The sequence below is a fragment of the Schistocerca serialis genome, chromosome 2 (assembly GCF_023864345.2).
Source record: "Schistocerca serialis cubense isolate TAMUIC-IGC-003099 chromosome 2, iqSchSeri2.2, whole genome shotgun sequence".
Classification (NCBI taxonomy): domain Eukaryota; kingdom Metazoa; phylum Arthropoda; class Insecta; order Orthoptera; family Acrididae; genus Schistocerca; species Schistocerca serialis.
In genome coordinates, this window is record NC_064639.1 from 267750092 (window position 1) to 267770091 (window position 20000).

At 43.8% G+C, this 20000-nt stretch overlaps 1 protein-coding gene across 3 annotated transcripts in view; it reads left to right on the forward strand.

The window, feature by feature from the left end:
* LOC126457023 (lactosylceramide 4-alpha-galactosyltransferase-like) overlaps positions 1-20000 on the forward strand; it is a 468934-nt gene that overhangs the window by 161523 nt on the left and 287411 nt on the right. Inside the window, exon 1 of one of the 3 annotated variants that reach the window (XM_050092996.1) lies at positions 8250-8328. The exons of the other annotated variants lie outside the window; for them this stretch is intronic. Within the exon in view, the coding sequence (XP_049948953.1) occupies positions 8314-8328 (15 nt within the window). The 5' untranslated portion in view covers positions 8250-8313. Of the gene's footprint in view, positions 1-8249; positions 8329-20000 lie in introns of those variants that run through there. 3 annotated transcript variants of the gene reach the window in all.

Below are 20000 nucleotides of genomic sequence, written 5' to 3' on the forward strand. Positions count from 1 at the left end.
CCTCCTTCTGGTCAAGTTGTGCCACAAATTTCTCTTCTCCCCAGTTCTATTCAGTACCTCCTCATTAGTTACGTGATCTATTCATAAATTCTTCAGCGTTCTTCTGTATCACCACATTTCGAAAGCTTCTATTTTCTTATTGTCTAAACTATGTATCGTTCACGTTTCACTTCCATACACGGCTACACTCCACACAAATACTTTCAGAGAAGAGTTCCTGACTCTTAAATCTATACTCGATGTTAACAAATTTTTCTTCTTCAGAAACGCTTTCTTGCTATTGCCAGTCTACATTTTATATCCTCTCTACTTCGACCATCATCAGTTATTATGCTCGCCAAATAGCAAAACTCATCTACCACTTTAAGTGTCTCATTTCCTAATATAATTCCCTCAGTACCACCCGATTTAACTCGACTCGGTTGGCTTTTGTTGATGTTCATCTTATATCCTCATTTCAAGACACTGTCCAGTCCTTTCAGCTGCTGTTCCAGGTCCTTTGCTGTCTCTGACAGAATTATAATGTCATCAACAAACCTCAAAGTTCTTATTTCATCTCCGTGTATTTTAATTCCTACTCCAAATTTTTCTTTTGTTTCCTTTACTGCTTGCTCAATATACAGATTGAATAACATCGGGGATAAGCTACAATCCTGTCTCACTCCCTTTCCAACCACTGCTTCCCTTTCATGCCCCACGACTCTTATAACTGCCATCTGGTTTCTGTACAAAGTGCAAATAGCCTTTTGCTCCCCGTATTTGACCCTTGCCATCTTCAGAATTTGAAAGAGAATATTCCAGTCAACATTGCCAAAAGCTTTGTCTAAGTCTACAAATGCTAGAAATGTACGTTTGCCTTTCTTTAATTTATCTTCTACGGTAAGTCGTAGGGTCAGTATTGCCTCGTGCGTTCCACCATTTCTACGGAATCCAAACTGATCTTCCCTGAAATCGGCTTCTACCAGTTTTCCCATTCGTCTGAAAAGAATTCGTGTCAGTATTTTGCAGCCGAGACTTATTCAGCTGATAGTTCGGTAGTTTTCACACATGTCAAAACCTGCTTTCTTTGGTATTGGAATTATTATATTCTTCTTGAAGTCTGAGGGTATCTCGCCTGTCTCATACATCGCGCTCACCAGTAGTTCTAATGCAATATTGTCTACTCCCCGGGCGTTGTGTTGACTTAGTTCTCTTAATGCTCTGTCAAATTCTTCACGCGGTGTCATATCTCCTATTTCATGTTCATCTACGTCCTTTTCTATTTCCATAATATTGCCACGGCACAGATCCTCTATATACACTCCTGGAAATTGAAATAAGAACACCGTGAATTCATTGTCCCAGGAAGGGGAAACTTTATTGACACATTCCTGGGGTCAGATACATCACATGATCACACTGACAGAACCACAGGCACATAGACACAGGCAACAGAGCATGCACAATGTCGGCACTAGTACAGTGTATATCCACCTTTCGCAGCAATGCAGGCGCTATTCTCCCATGGAGACGATCGTAGAGATGCTGGATGTAGTCCTGTGGAACGGCTTGCCATGCCATTTCCACCTGGCGCCTCAGTTGGACCAGCGTTCGTGCTGGATGTGCAGACCGCGTGAGACGACGCTTCATCCAGTCCCAAACATGCTCAATGGGGGACAGATCCGGAGATCTTGCTGGCCAGGGTAGTTGACTTACACCTTCTAGAGCACGTTGGGTGGCACGGATTACATGCGGACGTGCATTGTCCTGTTGGAACAGCAAGTTCCCTTGCCGATCTAGGAATGGTAGAACGATGGGTTCGATGACGGTTTGGATGTACCGTGCACTATTCAGTGTCCCCTCGACGATCACCAGTGGTGTACGGCCAGTGTAGGAGATCGCTCCCTACACCATGATGCCGGGTGTTGGCCCTGTGTGCCTCGGTCGTATGCAGTCCTGATTGTGGCGCTCACCTGCACGGCGCCAAACACGCATACGACCATCATTGGCACCAAGGCAGAAGCGACTCTCATCGCTGAAGACGACACGTCTCCATTCGTCCCTCCATTCACGCCTGTCGCGACACCACTGGAGGCGGGCTGCACGATGTTGGGGCGTGAGCGGAAGACGGCCTAACGGTGTGCGGGACCGTAGCCCAGCTTCATGGAGACGGTTGCGAATGGTCCTCGCCGATACCCCAGGAGCAACAGTGTCCCTAATTTGCTGGGAAGTGGCGGTGCGGTCCCCTACGGCACTGCGTAGGATCCTACGGTCTTGGCGTGCATCCGTGCGTCGCTGCGGTCCGGTCCCAGGTCGACGGGCACGTGCACCTTCCGCCGACCACTGGCGACAACATCGATGTACTGTGGAGACCTCACGCCCCACGTGTTGAGCAATTCGGCGGTACGTCCACCCGGCCTCCCGCATGCCCACTATACGCCCTCGCTCAAAGTCCGTCAACTGCACATACGGTTCACGTCCACGCTGTCGCGGCATGCTACCAGTGTTAAAGACTGCGATGGAGCTCCGTATGCCACGGCAAACTGGCTGACACTGACGGCGGCGGTGCACAAATGCTGCGCAGCTAGCGCCATTCGACGGCCAACACCGCGGTTCCTGGTGTGTCCGCTGTGCCGTGCGTGTGATCATTGCTTGTACAGCCCTCTCGCAGTGTCCGGAGCAAGTATGGTGGGTCTGACACACCGGTGTCAATGTGTTCTTTTTTCCATTTCCAGGAGTGTAGTTCCTCCACCTTCCTGCCTTCCCTTCTTTGCTTAGAACTGGTTTTCCATCTGAGCTCTTGATATTCATACAAGTGATTCTCTTTTCTCCCAAGGTCTCTTTAATTTTCCTGTAGGCAGTATCTATCTTACCGCTAGTGAGCCTCTACATCCTTACATTTGTCCTCTAGCCATCCCTGCTTAGCCATTTTGCACTTCCTCTCGATCTCATTTTTGAGACGTTTGCATTCCTTTTTGTCTGCTTCATTTACTGCATTTTTATATTTTCTCCTTTAATCAGTTAAATTCAGTGTCTCTTGTGTTACCCAAGATTTTTACTAGCCCTTGTCTTTCTACCTAGGCTACTTGATCCTTTGCTGTCTTCACTATTTCATCCCTCAAAGCTACCCATTCTTCTTCCACTGTATATCTTTCCCTCATTCTTGTCAATCATTCCCTAATGCTCTCTCTGTGACTCTCTACAGCCTCTGCTCTTTTCAGATTATCCGGTCCCATCTCCTTAAATTTCCACTTTTTTTGCAGTTTCTTCTGTTTTAATCAACAGTTCATAACCAATAGATTGTGCTCAGAGTCCTCATCTACCCCTGGAAATGGCTTACAATTTAAAACCTGGTTTCTAAATCTCTTACCATTCTATAATTATCTAAATCGTTCTAGTGTCTCCAGGCTTCTTCCACGTATACAATCTTCTTTCATGATTCTTAAACGAAGTGTTAGCTATGATTCAGTTATGCTCTGTGCAAAATTCTACAAGGCGGCTTCCTCTTTCATTCCGTATCCCTTCCATATTCACCTACTACTTTTGCTTCACTTCCTTTTCGACTGTCTAATTCCAGTCCCCCATGACAATTAAATTTTCCTCTCCCTTCACTATCTGAATAATTTCTTTTATTTCATCATACATTTCTTCAATCTCTTCGTCATCTGCGGAGCTAGTTAGCATATAAACTTGTACTACTGTGGTAGGCGTGGGCTTCGTGTCTATCTTGGCTACAGTAATGCGTTCACTGTGCCGTTCATAGTATCTTACTCGCGCTCCTATTTTTTTTATTCATTATTAAACTCACTCTTCCATTACCCCTGTTTGATTTTGTATTTATAGCTCTGCATTCACCTGGACAGAAGTCTTGTTCCTCCTGCCACCGAACTTCACTAATTCCCACTACATTTAACTTTAACTTGTCCATTTCCCTTCTTAAATTTTCTAACCTACCTACTCGATTAAGGGATCTGACATTCCACGCTCCAGTCCGTAGAACGACAGTTTTGTTTCTCCTGATAATGACGTTCTCCTGAGCAGTCCGCATCCGGAGTTCCGAAAGGGGGCTATTTTACCTCCGGAATATTTTACCCAAGAGGACGCCATCATTATTTAACCATACAGTAAAGGTGCATGCCCTCGGGAAAAATTACGGCCGTAGTTTCCCCTTGCTTTCATCCGTTCACAGTACCAGCTCAGCAAGGCCGTTTTGGCTGATGTGACGAAGCCAAATTAGTCAAGTATCCACACTGTTGCCCCTGAAACTACTGAACAGGCTGCTACACCTCTTCAGGAACCACTCATTTGTCTGACCTCTCAACAGATACCCCTCCGTCGTGTTTGCACCTACAATAAGGAGGCTACCTACCTGTATCGCTGAGGCACATAAGCTTCCGCACCAACGGCAAGGTCCATGGTGCATAAAAAATAGTTTTGCAGAGTCATTGATGAGTGTAAGTGCTGACTTGAAGTGTCATTATTTGAAATTTTTTGTCTTGGTAGACTTCAGTTCAAAGTACTTCTGGCTAGCTATTTAATATAACCCCAGACATAATTCTAGCAATTAGATTACAACTGACAACTCAAGAAACTGCGCTGGTCAAAAAAATTTGTGGATAATGATTTTGGGCGTCTGTCATACTTCATTGAGCAATAACTGCGAACTGAATATGTTTCCAGATTATACCATTATCTGTCACACATTAAGTATGCAACAAGACATTAGATTCTCTATTGTTTTCATAACAATAACTGAAAATAATTCATCCCGTCCTCCTAGATGCTTTTCTTTGTACTTTGAGAGATCCAGCGTGAGCATTTATCACTGCCTGAGGCTAGTGGCATGCTCCGTATAACTCTGTGGAGGTCATCCTGTGGTATCCGTTCCCACTCTTCAATGAGTCCATGAGAGTTCTTGCAGAGTGTAACAGGACGATCACGAACAGGTCTGCCACGCACATCCCACACATGCAAGATGGGGTTTAACTAGGGACTCACCGTCGGCCTTTCCATTACTTCAATGTACAAGCTTAGCTGACGCCCGCCACATGGGCCCTTACGTTAGAAAGAATTCAGGGCCACCACCGTATGCAGCAGCCACCATATGGTTCAACAGGTTCTGTTCTATGTACTGCCTGACGGTAATGCGACCATAAACAACTAGATCCGTATGGCTGTTAGCGCTGAATCCTCTCCACAAGCGGTTCTAGGCGCTTCAGTCTGGAGCCGCGCGACCGCTACGGTCGCAGGTTCGAATCCTGCCTCGGGCATGGATGTGTGTGATGTCCTTAGGTTAGTTAGGTTTAAGTAGTTCTAAGTTATAGGGGACTGATGACCTCAGATGTTAAGTCCCATAGTGCTCAGAGCCACAACATCAAATAACCTTGGTAATCTGTCAAATTCCTGGACAGTTGGCAGGTACTACTCACCACGGGTTTCCGCGTACCAACACGGCCATCACATTTCGTCTGTGAATAACAAGTGTCGCCAGTGACGTAGTTGCCAGTTGACATGGGAAAGGCAGAACTGAAGGCGAGCTGCAAAATATTGTCATGTCAAACAGAATACTCGAACAAGTCATCTGGATCGTAAGGTCCTTTCTCGTAATCTGTTCGTTACAGTCTGATCGGACACAGCGGCTCCAGTGGCCCATCTGACATAGTCTTGTAAGTGCACTGGCGGTATCCATACGATGCCGTAACGCAGACATGGTTGGCTAGATATCGGTCGTCACGTGGAGATGCAGGGCGTTGGCGACCTTGTATAACCAGCTCTGTCTCCCTACAGTGTGTCCACAATCTGTGGATAAACCATGGAGAGACCCTTGGCATCTGAAGCAACGTGCGTTTTAAATCAGACCCCCTTGCAACTGGACCTGCATATACTTGGTTGAATACAACGTCCACAAATGACAACTGCCATATGCGTACTTGACTAGAAAACACTGGGGCACCGGTGCTCACTTCCTCATGAGTGTTCATCTGACACTTTAAGGCATAGCGCAGCCAATAGATGGTGAATGAGTTTAATTGTTGCCTACGTTGAAAGCGAAGATCTTAAGCCAAGCAATAAGACCACAGGTTTCGCCTGTATCAGAACACATTTAACATACCGGACGCCGATACAAGTGTTCCCGTAACTCCTTTGAACGGTTTATAGCAGAAGATCTAAAGAGGGACGTGAGGTCGGTAATAAATACAACGTACTGTTTCCTACCATATACGCTACTGGCCATTAAAATTGCTACACCAAGAAGAAATGCAGATGATAAACGGGTATTCATTGGACAAATATATTATACTAGAACTGACATGTGATTACATTTTCACGCGATTTGGGTGCATAGATCCTGAGAACTCAGTAACCAGAACAATCACCTCTGGCCGTAATAACGGCCTTGATACGCCTGGGCATTGAGTCAAATAGAGCTTGGATGGTGTGTAAAGCTACAGCTGCCCATGCAACTTCAACACGATACCACAGTTCATCACGAGTTGTGACTGCCGTATTGTGACGAGCCAGTTACTCGGCCACCATTGGCCAGACGTTTTCAATTGGTGAGAGATCTGGAGAATGTGCTGGCCATGGCAGCAGTCGAACATTTTCTCTATCCAGAAAGGCCCGTACAATACCTGCAACATGCGGTCGTACATTATCCTGCTGAAATGTAGCGTTTCGCAGGGATCGAATGGACGGTAGAGCCACGGGTCGTAACACATCTGAAATGTAACGTCCACTGTTCATAGTGCCGTCAATGCGAACAAGAGGTGACCGAGACGTGTAACCAATGTCACTCCATACCATCACGCCGGGTGATACGCCAGTATGGCCATGATGAATGCACACTTCCAATGTGCGTTCACCGCGATGTCACCAAACACGGATGTGACCATCATGATGCTGTAAACAGAACCTGGATTCATCCGAAAAAATGCCGTTTTGCCATTCGGGCACCCAGGTTCGTCGTTGAGTACACCATCGCAGGCGCTCCTGTCTGTGATGCAGCGTCAGGGGTAAGCGCAGCCATGGTCTCCGAGCTCATAGTCCATGCTGCTGCAAACGTCGTCGAACTTTTCGTGCAAATGGTTGTTGTCTTGCAAACGTCCCCATCTGTTGACTCAGGAATGTGGCAGTACGATCCGTTACAGCCATGCGAATAAGATGCCTGTCATGTCGTCTGCTAGTTATACAAGGCCGTTGGGATCTAGCACGGCGTTCCATATTACCCTGCTGGACCCACCGATTCCATATTCTGCTAACAGTCATTGGATCTCGACCAACGCGAGCAGCAATGTCGCGATACGATAAACCGCAATCGCGATAGGCTACAATCCGACCTTTAACAAAGTCGGAAACGTGATGGTGCGCATTTCTCCTCCTTACACGAGGCATCACAACAACGTTTCACCATTCAACGCCGGTAAACTGCTGTTTGTGTATGAGAAATCGGTTGGAAACTTCCCTCATGTCAGCACGTTGTAGGCATCGCCACCGGCGCCAACCTTGTGTGAATGCTGTGAAAAGCTAATCATTTTCATATCACAGCATCTTCTTCCTGTCGGTTAAATTTCGCGTCTGTAGCACGTCATCTTCGTGGTGTAGCAATTTTAATGGCCAGTAGTGTACATATCGCGAAAACGCCACAACGAGAAATCGCTTATACGGATGTTTACGACATTCATTCTTCCGTCGCGCCATTTGCGTAGGGAACACGGAATGGGAGGTCAGATAGTGGTACCGGAAGTACCTTCCGCTACACACCGTCAGGAGTGTACAAGCAACCGCCAAAATGGAGAAAAAAATGAACTGACATTCTCGGGGGTATTACGAAAAGCTGGCATAATGTGTGAAAGTAATTGTTCCGTTTCTGACTGGTAAAATATGGTTTAATGTCGCAGGGCCGTTGTAACTAATGACCGTCTCAGTTCCGCTGAGGTGCGAGCTGACGGAAGGCCCCTCCCACTTGTGACAGTGAAGGAAGCGGTCGCGTGTGCCGTCCCCTTCGGTGTGCCACCTTTCACTGTTCGCGTGCGCGCGGCCCACTGTTTATTTCAAAGCGCACGCCATCTGCTCCGCGTCGACCTCGTTCGTGAAACCAGAATCCCGAATGATTGGGAGTGCGCGCAACAGATGTAGCAACTTTGCCTGTCTCTGCTGCCTTGTTACGCAGATTTCGTCCTTGACAATTGCGCTTCTTTAGTACCTATCTCAGAAGCATGACATCACGCGTCTCGTGAACGGATGGCTTCCGCCGATATAGCTTTGTACTGTCACTCAGCGACGCCAAAGTCGTTTAGCTTACTCTGCTCACCTAGGTCTTTCCTGCAGGCGAACATGTCATCAAAAAAGGTAAGTTCCGTAAATACGTTACAGTAAACGACAACTATTGTCCTGGTCACACACACGCGGCAGAAAATGCTCATTCTTGACGCCAGCTATCTGCATGCTTCACCTATCCGATAAAATCTTACGTGTGGAAGACGCGTTAACAGGGCTTCACGTGACAATGTCATACCGTTTGGCATTAGGGCCTACCAGTTTATCTCGGCTGTGACGCAGCATTACCTGTACACTTTTTATCCCACTCGTAATCCGACAGGACGGCAGTGATAGGCATAGAGACAAACCAACATATTTACCTGTCTTGTAACTCTGTTCTTTACGACGGGCCGGCCGGAGTGGCCGAGCGTTTCTAGGCGCTACAGTCTGGAACCGCGCGACCGCTACGGTCGCAGGTTCGAATCCTGCCTCGGGCATGGATGTGTGTGATGTCCTTAGGTTGGTTAGGTTTAAGTAGTTCTAAGTTCTAGGGGACTGATGACCTCAGCTGTTAAGTCCCATAGTGCTCAGGACCATTTGAACCTTTACAACAGACACTTCTACATCTGTTTGGTACAGAACCCTATATTTTTTCAGTAATCCATTTCCTCTGCTCAAAAACGTATCACAGCATACTATTTAAGCAAACATGACGTTATTGAAAAGTAACACAAAACTAACTTTACTCTAGTAGCACGCAGCGGAGTTACTTAGGTAACATGTTGAAGGGATATGCGCGGAACAAGACTGTACTCGTAGATCCAGTAACACACATATCACTTCCAATCACACCTCGTATTGCAGCAAGTTAAAGTTTAGTAAAATGAAATATGCTCCGAACATCGGAGACAAGCTGGATAAGTAGCTTTGTGGTTAGAATTACTGCATCATCTTTCAGCCCACATTTGCTCTCACATTAGAGGTTCACTTTCTATGCACCTCCATTAGGATGAAGCAACTAAAATTGGCAGTCAAGCAAACCGCTAACACCGCTCTCAGGATTAACAACACTTGACACCCTATGACTACTCATTTGCCATCAGAGGCTACATCTGTTACCGTGTCATATTTTATGGTACCTCTCTCATTATGGACCACACAAATCGTTGTGTTCATTCCGCAGCACAGGAGATCCCAGAGACACCTGTTCTGGATGGCCAATATCCCTAAGCTCCAGCATTATTAAAACAGTGGAACAGATTATTAAAACACCATCTATTGAATACCTAGCAGTCAAAGTGGCTTCAGAAAAGGAAATGGGTCGTAGGAGACGCACGGAATATAACGGCTAACATTTTAATCTAGAATTGTAGGTAGGCCCTACATCTATTACAGGTATCCAGTGGCTGTTACACTCTGAGTGGCATATGTTCGATTGAGCGGTGATATGGCCTCTATTAATGAACGTGCCTCAGTCAAATATTATACTCTGTATACACATCTAAGATGAAAGCTTTTCTACCACTAACTGTTAAGCAATTTCAGTACAATATGCAGACGATACAAGCCAATATTCAACAGCCACCACTCTACATGATATATGTTGTAGACTACGTCGCACTGCCGTATCACTTGGAAATTGGCTAATGGATAAATGGTCTAGCACCCCGCAAATATCAAGTAGTTGTGTTTATTCGCACAACTCCTAAAAATAAAACCATACATGTCAGGTATATATCCAAGAGCAGCGTCGTCGTGTCCCATAGGACCAACCCAATGGCTTGGAGATGTTGATTTAAAAATGCACAAACATTCATACGCCTATGTGTGGGAGCTCCATCTTGCTAATAATTGTAATCTGTGGATTCTCCTCTGCACTATTACAATTTTTATTGATGTACCGCTGTGCAGTAATTATAGCCGCTTGCAATCGTGATATTCGTTTTGAATTACCCTGCACAAAATGCAGTACTGCTGTGTGAGACTGTGTCCATAAGCAATGCCTACAAAGCCGCCCAATGTTCTGCTCTTCAACACAGTGCACATCTGGCACCAGTTCTTGGTGAGTAAGTTGTTTAGGAGAATCCACAGATGGAGCCTCACGTGGTTCAGAAATTAACTGACTTACAAGAGCTGATTCGGACCAATCGTTTCTTACTGAAACAAATAACGCACTCCTGAATAGTAAACGGTATGTATCCTTAAAAGTTTTCCGGACAAATCGGCACTTTGAAATTTATTTTTCTCAGTTACACAATTCGTACAATGAACGCAATTGAAACGCAATACTTTAACAACGTATTGCAGGCAGCGGTGCTTACACGTTATATGTGTAGGGTGGCCAGAATAAGTCTGAAAAGCTTGTAAGCGTGTTGCCGTGGAGGTTGTGCTGAGAAATAACCGTTACGAAAAAAAATCTATACTTTGCACCTCTTCCGAGTTACTTAGCATTGACGTCAGCTAATCAGGTCGTTGCGCGAGCAGATTCAAGCACCTGCACACTCTAAAATGCTGTAATGCAAAGATGTGTCCGTGAGTTACTGTTGTTGAAATTCTCATTGCCAATGAAAATGTGCGTTTTTCGGAAGTGATAAATCTAAGCTAGGTGAGCAAAAGCTAAGTTTGTTCGGTCTGAGGAACCTAAGCAAAGAATACGTTCAGCGACACCGCCTCTGGCAGGCTGTTTGAATTTGTGCGTGCGACGACCTGATTGGCTAACTTCCATGTTAAATAACTAGCAAACGGCGCAACGCATCGAGTTCTTTTCTGAGCAGTTATTTCTCAGCGCAATCTCCTCTGCAACACCCTTACAAGTTATTCAGACTGTTCCTGACCATCCTGTATAGATGTTATGAAAGTGCTTGAAGGTGAAAACAACCAATGAACCAAATGTGGGTCTTAAGGCACCCTCTCATGAGGTGTGAAAGCACGCCGTGGACGAGAAACTGTAGAGTTTTGTGACGTCACAGGATGGAACTTCATATTCCACTACACTGCGAAGAATTTGCCAAGTTTGAGGTATGTGTCCAATGAGATGCAACATCGGTTTTACGTCACAGACAGAACTTACCAGACGCCATCTGGAATCACGTCCTGTGGGTCTGAACTCTGTATTTGGTGGTTTTTATGTTATAAAGTGCGTATTGTAAATATAAGCTGTTTCAAAGCACCAGCACACTGACGATACCTTGAAAACGCGCCGTTTTTTGGCACGATTTCAAAGTGACGGGAAACTACATATCCGTAGTTAAAATTTTCTCATATTTGATACTTTTCGTAGTATAACTTGAGCGCTATGAAACTACGCCATCTCAGTATTACGGCACGCTGATGATTTATCAAAAGCGCTTTGATTTTGGCCTGATTTATTATAGTTACATACCAAATAAAGACACCTGTAGTCACAGGCTTGAAAAGTAACATATAACTTAGACACTGATACATTTCGAACACGTAACATAATGGGTACAGTCGTGAGCTGTTGAGCAGAAGGTAGAGTTTGCCTCTGGCTACCTGCACATTTTTATTCACCCAGTGTTTTCTAAATGATTCTGGGACTTTGTTATAAATGTGACTGGAGTCTCATCAGCAATACTCGATATCATTTATTATACAAAAGAGCACTCTCTGTCCACGGGAGACCGATTTTGTGAATGCAATATCTTAGAAGAAAGATTAAGGAAAGGCAAACCTACGTTTCTAGCATTTGTAGACTTAGAGAAAGCTTTTGACAATGTTGACTGGAATACTCTCTTTCAAATTCTAAAGGTGGCAGGGGTAAAATACAGGGAGCGAAAGGCTATTTACAACTTGTACAAAAACCAGATGGCAGTTATAAGAGTTGAGGGACATGAAAGGGAAGCTGTGGTTGGGAAGGGAGTAAGACAGGGTTGTAGCCTCTCCCCGATGTTATTCAATCTCTATATTGAGCAAGCAGTAAAGGAAACAAAAGAAAAATTTGGAGTAGGTATTAAAATCCATGGAGAAGAAATAAAAACTTTGAGGTTCGCCGATGACATTGTAATTCTGTCAGAGACAGCAAAGGACTTGGAAGAGCAGTTGAACGGAATGGATGGTGTCTTGAAGGGAGGATATAAAATGAACATCAACAAAAGCAAAACGAGGATAATGGAATGTAGTCGAGTTAAGTCGGGTGATGCTGAGGGTATTAGATTAGGAAATGAGACACTTAAAGTAGTAAAGGAGTTTTGCTATTTGGGGAGCAAAATAACTGATGATGGACGAAGTAGAGAGGATATAAAATGTAGACTGGCAATGGCAAGGAAAGCGTTTCTGAAGAAGAGAAATTTGTTAACATCGAGTATAGATTTAAGTGTCAGGAAGTCATTTCTGAAAGTATTTGTATGGAGTGTAGCCATGTATGGAAGTGAAACATGGACGGTAAATAGTTTGGGCAAGAAGAGAATAGAAGCTTTTGAAATGTGGTGCTACAGAAGAATGCTGAAGATTAGATGGGTAGATCACATAACTAATGAGGAAGTATTGAATAGGATTGGGGAGAAGAGAAGTTTGTGGCACAACTTGACCAGAAGAAGGGATCGGTTGGTAGGACATGTTCTGAGGCATCAAGGGATCACCAATTTAGTATTTGAGGGCAGCGTGGAGGGTAAAAATCATAGGGGGAGACCAAGAGATGAATACACTAAGCAGATTCAGAAGGATGTAGGTTGCAGTAGGTACTGGGAGATGAAGAAGCTTGCACAGGATAGAGTCGCATGGAGAGCTGCATCAAACCAGTCTCAGGACTGAAGACCACAACAACAACAACATATTTTAGAATTTCCAGATATGGACAAGGTACAGGGACACAGTACTAGAAGTGGCTAAAGAATGTCTTGGAACAGTAATGTGTAAAAGTAGGATGAAGAAAACAGCTTGGTGGAATGATACAGTCAAGGCAGCCTGTAAAAGGAAAAAGAAGGCGTATCAAAAATGGCTACATACCAGAACCCAGGTAGACAGAGAAAGTTATGTTGAAGAAAGAAACAAAGCCAAACAGATAATTGCAGCATCCAAGAAGAAATCGTGGGAAGACTTTGGAAACAGGTTGGAGACTATGGGTCAAGCTGCTGGAAAACCATTCTGGAGTGTAATTAGCAGTCTTCGAAAGGGAGGTAAGAAGGAAATGACAAGCATTTTGGACAGGTCAGGAAAACTGCTGGTGAATCCTGTGGATGCCTTGGGCAGATGGAGGGAATATTTTGAAGAGTTGCTCAATGTAGGTGAAAATACGATCAGTAATGTTTCAGATTTCGAGGTAGAATGGGATAGGAATGATGATGGAAATAGGATCACATTTGAGGAAGTGGAAAAAATGGTCAATAGATTGCAGTGCAATAAAGCGGCTGGGGTGGATGAAATTAAGTCGGAACTCATCAAATACAGTGGAATGTCAGGTCTTAAATGGCTACACAGGATAATTGAAATGGCCTGGGAGTCGGGACAGGTTCCATCAGACTGGACAAAAGCAGTAATCACACCAATCTTTAAACATGGAAACAGAAAAGATTGTAACAACTACAGAGGTATCTCTTTAATCAGCGTTGTGGGTAAAATCTTCTCAGGTATTGTTGAAAGGAAAGTGAGAGTATTAGTTGAGGACCAATTGGATGAAAATCAGTGTGGGTTTAGGCCTCTTAGAGGTTGTCAGGACCAGATCTTTAGCTTACGGCAAATAATGGAGAAGTCTTATGAGTGGAACAGGGAATTGTATCTATGCTTTATAGATCTAGAAAAGGCATATGACCGGGTTCCTAGGAGGAAGTTATTGTCTGTTCTACAAGATTATGGAATAGGAGGCAAACTTTTGCAAGCAATTAAAGGTCTTTATATGGATAGTCAGGCAGCAGTTAGAGTTGACGGTAAATTGAGTTCATGGTTCAGAGTAGTTTCAGGGGTAAGACAAGGCTGCAACCTGTCTCCACTGTTATTCATATTATTTATGGATCATATGTTGAAAACAATAGACTGGCTGGGTGAGAGTAAGATATGTGAACACAAAATAAGCAGTCTTGCATATGCGGATGACTTAGTTGTGATGGCAGATTCGATTGAAAGTTTGCAAAGTAATATTTCAGAGCTAGATCAGAAATGTATGGACTATGGTATGAAGATTAGCATCTCCAAAACGAAAGTAATGTCAGTGGGAAAGAAATATAAACGGATTGAGTGCCAAATAGGAGAAACAAAGTTAGAACAGGTGGACGGTTTCAAGTACTTAGGATGCATATTCTCACAGGATGGCAACATAGTGAAAGAACTGGAAGCGAGGTGTAGCAAAGCTAATGCAGTGAGCGCTCAGCTACGATCTACTCTCTTCTGCAAGAAGGAAGTCAGTACCAAGACTAAGTTATCTGTGCACCGTTCGATCTTTCGACCAACTTTGTTGTATGGGAGCGAAAGCTGGGTGGATTCAGGTTACCTTATCAACAAGGTTGAGGTTACGGATATGAAAGTAGCTAGGATGGTTGCAGGTACTAGTAGATGGGAACAATGGCAGGAGGGTGTCCACAATGAGGAAATCAAAGAAAAACTGGGAATGAACTCTATAGATGTAGCAGTCAGGGCGAACAGGCTTAGATGGTGGGGTCATGTTACACGCATGGGAGAAGCAAGGTTACCCAAGAGACTCATGGATTCAGCAGTAGAGGGTAGGAGGAGTCGGGGCAGACCGAGGAGAAGGTACCTGGATTCGGTTAAGAATGATTTTGAAGTAATAGGTTTAACATCAGAAGAGGCACCAATGTTAGCACTGAATAGGGGATCATGGAGGAACTGTATAAGGGGGGCTATGCTCCAGACTGAACGCTGAAAGGCATAATCAGTCTTAAATGATGATGATGATGATGATGATGATGATCCAGATGAAAATTATATGGGGGACCTGGGTACTGGAGAACAAAGTTGTGTGATACCTGATTAGCTACCTCTTTCACAGAATTCTTGGAGTTCAGAAGATGGTGTTACTCCCGGGGCCTCCACAATGAAACTAAACAAAAGTAATGAGAGTTACAATGCGGTGCAATTAATTGCAGAAAGCTTTAAAACAACCAAGTGATGAAACAGATAGTTTCGTGAAAATTATTAGCAATGAACCCAGTAATTTTAAATGTCGAACATCTGAGAATTGCAAGACAAACAAAAAAATGAAGAAAAAAGGAAAATCATACACTAATTACTTGGAAAAACAATAAATCTTGTGAATATTAAATTGTGTTTATTTCTGTTTTGAAATGTGAATTGTTTCTCAGAAAAAGAATTACATTAAAATATCAGTTCTACAATCCATATACTGAGATTAGCTCCTTAGAAAATTAAAATAATTTGCTCTCACATTATATTCGATAATATCAAAAGGTGTGCATTATTCTGGAAGCATTCCAGTTATGTAACTGGAGCGTGATGGATTTCACATGATCTTTTGTTTGCGAAATCCATGTTGATTCCTACAAAAAATAATTCAGGTTTCCAGTTCCGTTACAACTTTGTATTCGTGCTGTGGTCAGACTTTTCAGCGTATCTAAAATGACGCAGCGCGCATGTTTTTGTCAGTGATGGAGTAGGGGCTGAAGGTACTGGGGAGGGGGGGTTAGATGCCAGCGCACAGCAAGCATTGTCAGTGTTGTGACTTGGCAAGACAGCCAAGCCACCATGAGGTAGCCGAAAGGCACGCGTTTAAGCTCACGCAGGCTGGCGTGAGGTCTGGAACAGTTAAAGGAGTTGAGTCTAGTAAAAAAAGTACGTAGCTTCTGGAATACTTAACTTTAATCCATAATTGGTAAACATCGGTCTGACGGTACATGCACCACAAGATAAATAGCAAATGATAATGGCGCCTTGCTAGGTCGTAGCAAATGACGTAGCTGAAGGCTATGCTAACTATCGTCTCGGCAAATGAGAGCGTATTTTGTCAGTGAACCATCGCTAGCAAAGTCGGCTGTACAACTGGGGCGAGTGCTAGGAAGTCTCTCTAGGCCTGCCGTGTGGCGGCGCTCGGTCTGCAATCACTGACAGTGGCGACACGCGGGTCCGAGGTATACTACCGTACCGCGGCCGATTTAAAGGCTACCACCTAGCAAGTGTGGTGTCTGGCGGTGACACCACAGTCAGCTAGTCTGTATTTTACTGCAGCGTCCTCGGCGTCTCTCGCCAACTGTATTGGGCCATTGCCAGGGCACTGCTGATTAGCGATCAATAAGTTTTCTCCACTTCCCAGTACAGTTAACACGTCGTTTCTGTCTGGCTGACAACACATTAATGTTGCAATTATTTTAGTTCCTAAGTATTATGTTTCCTAACCCTTGATTCCTGAAGAGGGGCAGCAACGTTTTCAGTAACAGGAGGTGCAACAGTCTGTATAATTGACATGATCTTGCAACATTAACCAGTATTGTGTTGTAACGCTGATGTGGCGGGCGGTTGAAAAATTTTTCTTCCCCTAGGGCATTAAGTTATATTGTATGGCTTAATGATGATGCCATCATCCTGGGTAGAATATTCCGGAGGTAAAATAGTTCCCTACTCAGACCTCCGCGTGGAGACCATTCGGGAGAATGTCGCCAGAACTGGCAATCTACGGGTCGTACTGTGAAATGTTCGAGCACTTAATAAGGTAGTTAGGTTGGAGAATTTAATACGAAATGGATGGTTGAAACTAGATATAATAGGAAATACAGAAATATGGTGACAAGAAGAACAGAATTTCTGGTCAGGCAATTACAAGGTTATCAAGGCAGGTGTCATACAGGAGTAGGCCTAAAAAGGAATAAGAAAATAGGAAATTAGAACGGTTACTATGAACGACGTAGTGAACACATCGTAACCAAGACAGACGTGAAACCAACATCCGCTACTGTAATACGAGTTTGTTTACAAATCAACTCCGAAGTGAAGAGATTGAAATAATGTGTGATCAGATAAAGAGAATTATTGATATAGGTAAGAGGGACGAAACTTTAATTGTGATGGGCGTCTGGAATCTGATAATAGAAAAAGAAAGAGAAGGAAAAATAATAGTATAACATGGAACGGGAAATTGGAATGAAAGGAAAAGCCAGCTGGTAGAATGGTTCAAATGGCTCTGAGCACTATGGGACTTAACATCTATGGTCATCAGTCCCCTAGAACTTAGAACTACTTAAACCTAACTAACCTAAGGACATCACACAACACCCAGTCATCACGAGGCAGAGAAAATCCCTGACACCGCCGGGAATCGAACCCGGGAACCCGGGCGAGAACGCTACCGCACGACCACGAGCTGCGGACAGCTGGTAGAATCTTAACCCTCTGTTTAAGAATTGTGAAAGAGGTCAGTATTCTTAGAAGATACCTGCAGATATCGGAAGTTTGTAGATTATATAATAGCAAGACAGATTTCGAAACCAGATTTTAAACCGAAAAGTTTTTCCAGGGACAGATGTCGTCTCCGGCAGTCGGAAACTTCAGATTAAGACGTGGATAAACTGAAATAACCAGAGGTTGCTGAGAGTTTCACGAGGAGAATTAGGCAACGTTGAACTGAAACAAAGGAAACAGTAGAGGACGAATTGTTAACTTCGAGAGATTAAATTGTGAAGCCAGCAGAGGATCGCACGGTAAAAAGAGAAGGCGTAGTAAAATCCTTGGATAACAGAGGAGATATTGAACTGATGACAGGAGAAAATATAAAAATGATGGAAATGTATCAGGCGAAAGAGAATGTGTGGTTCACAGAAAATGCAAAATGTCTGATTAAGAGTTGCTGGAAGACAAATTCAATGCTGTAAAAATATGAATTACTTGGAGAAACATAGACGCCGTCTACACGAGAATTAGAAACTTCCTATAATACTGCCCTCAAGTTTATTGCCCCTATGCAGATCTTCTATATATTCCTTCCACCCTTCAGCTTTCCCTTCCTTGCTTTGTTTTATCCCATCTGAGCTCTGGATATTCGTACATGAATACCAAAAGGTCAGATGGCAAGCTAGTACTAAGCAAGGAAGGGAAAGGAGAAGGAATTTAAGGGATCTGTGTAGGGGCAATAAGTTAGGAAAGAGGAAACAGGCGAAGATATAGTAGGAGATATGGTAGTAAGTCATAGCTGCAAAACATTAATACAATTTATTTGCAGAAGAACGGAAAAACTAGTAGAAGCGGACCTCGGAGAATATCAATTTTGGCTCCAGAGAAATGTAGGAACATGTGAGACAATATTTGGCCCTACATCTTATCTTAGTAACCTGAAGAAAGGCAAACGTACGTTCACAGTATTTGTAGAGTTAGAGAAAGCTTTTGACATGTCGATTAGACCATACAGTTTAAATATTTAAAGGCATCAAGAATAAAATGCAGGGAGCAAAATATTATTGATAGCTTGTACAGAAACCAGACTAAGTTATAAGTCGAAAGACATTAAAGGGAAGCAATACCTGAGAAGGGAGTGAGACAGGGTGTTAGCGTTTCCCCGATATTATTTAGTATGTACATTGGGCAAACAGTAAGGGAATCCAAAGAAAACTCTGGAGTAGGAATTGAATTTCAGGGAGAAGAAACAAAAATTTAGAGGTTTGTCGATGATATTGTAATTCTATCAGAGACTGCAAAGGAGCTGGAAGAGCAGCTGAACCGAATGGATGGCGTCTTAAGAGAGTTTATAATGCGAACACCGGCACAAGTAAAACGAAAGTATTGGAATGTATTCGAATTAAATATGGCGACGCTGAGAGAGTTAGATTAGGGAATAAGCAACTAAAAGTAGTAAATGAGTAACAAAATAAACGATGGTGGAAGTAGAGAACATGTAAAATGCAAACAGGCAATAGCAAGAGGAGCAATTCTGAAAAAGGGAAAACATCTTTTCTGGAAGTACTAATCTGGAGTACAGCATTGTGGTCTAGGGGTAGCGCCTTTGATTAGTAATGAGAACGTCCTGGGTCCCAGAATCAAACACTGCCACCGCTTAGCTTTTGAATAAAAATCACCGTTGGCGGGCGAAGACTTCCGGCATAGGAAGCCACCCTCATTCTGACAACGGCACTCTTTTCGCCATGGGGCGGGAAACTGCCCCTAAAGGCGGAAGAAGCAACTACGATCAACGGCATGAGGATGCAGAAGGCAGCGGAAACCGTTGCATTAAAGACACATAATGTGTATCCACAGGACATGTGGCCTGTAACTGAATACGTGTTATGACGATCTCTCCATTGGCAAAAGATTCCGGAATAGTTCCCCGTTCGGATCTCCGGAAGCGGACTGCCAAGGGGGAGGTGACCATGAGAAAGTATTCGATAACCAACGAAAGGATAATGTTCTACGAGTTAGGGCGTGGAATTCTAGCAGGATAAACGTGGTAGGGAAGCTAGAAAATCTGCAAAAGGAAATGCTAAGGCTCAGTCTAGATATAGTAGTGGTCAGTGAAGTGAAATGGAAAGAAGACAAGGATTCCTGATCAGATGAATGTAAGGTAATATCAACAGCAGCAGAAAATGGTATAATGGGAGCAGGATTCGTTATGAATAGGATGGTAGCGCAGGAGTGTATTACTGTAGATAGTTCAGTGATAGGGTTGTTCTCACCTGAATCGACAACAATAGTTCAGGTATACATGCTGACGTCGCAAGCTGAAGACGAGGAGATAGAGAAAGTTATGGGGATATTGAACGATAATTCAGTACGTAAAGGGAGATGAAAATCTAATAGTCATGGGGGACCGGAATGCGGTTGTAGGGGAAGGAGTAGAAGAAAGGCTTACGGGAGAA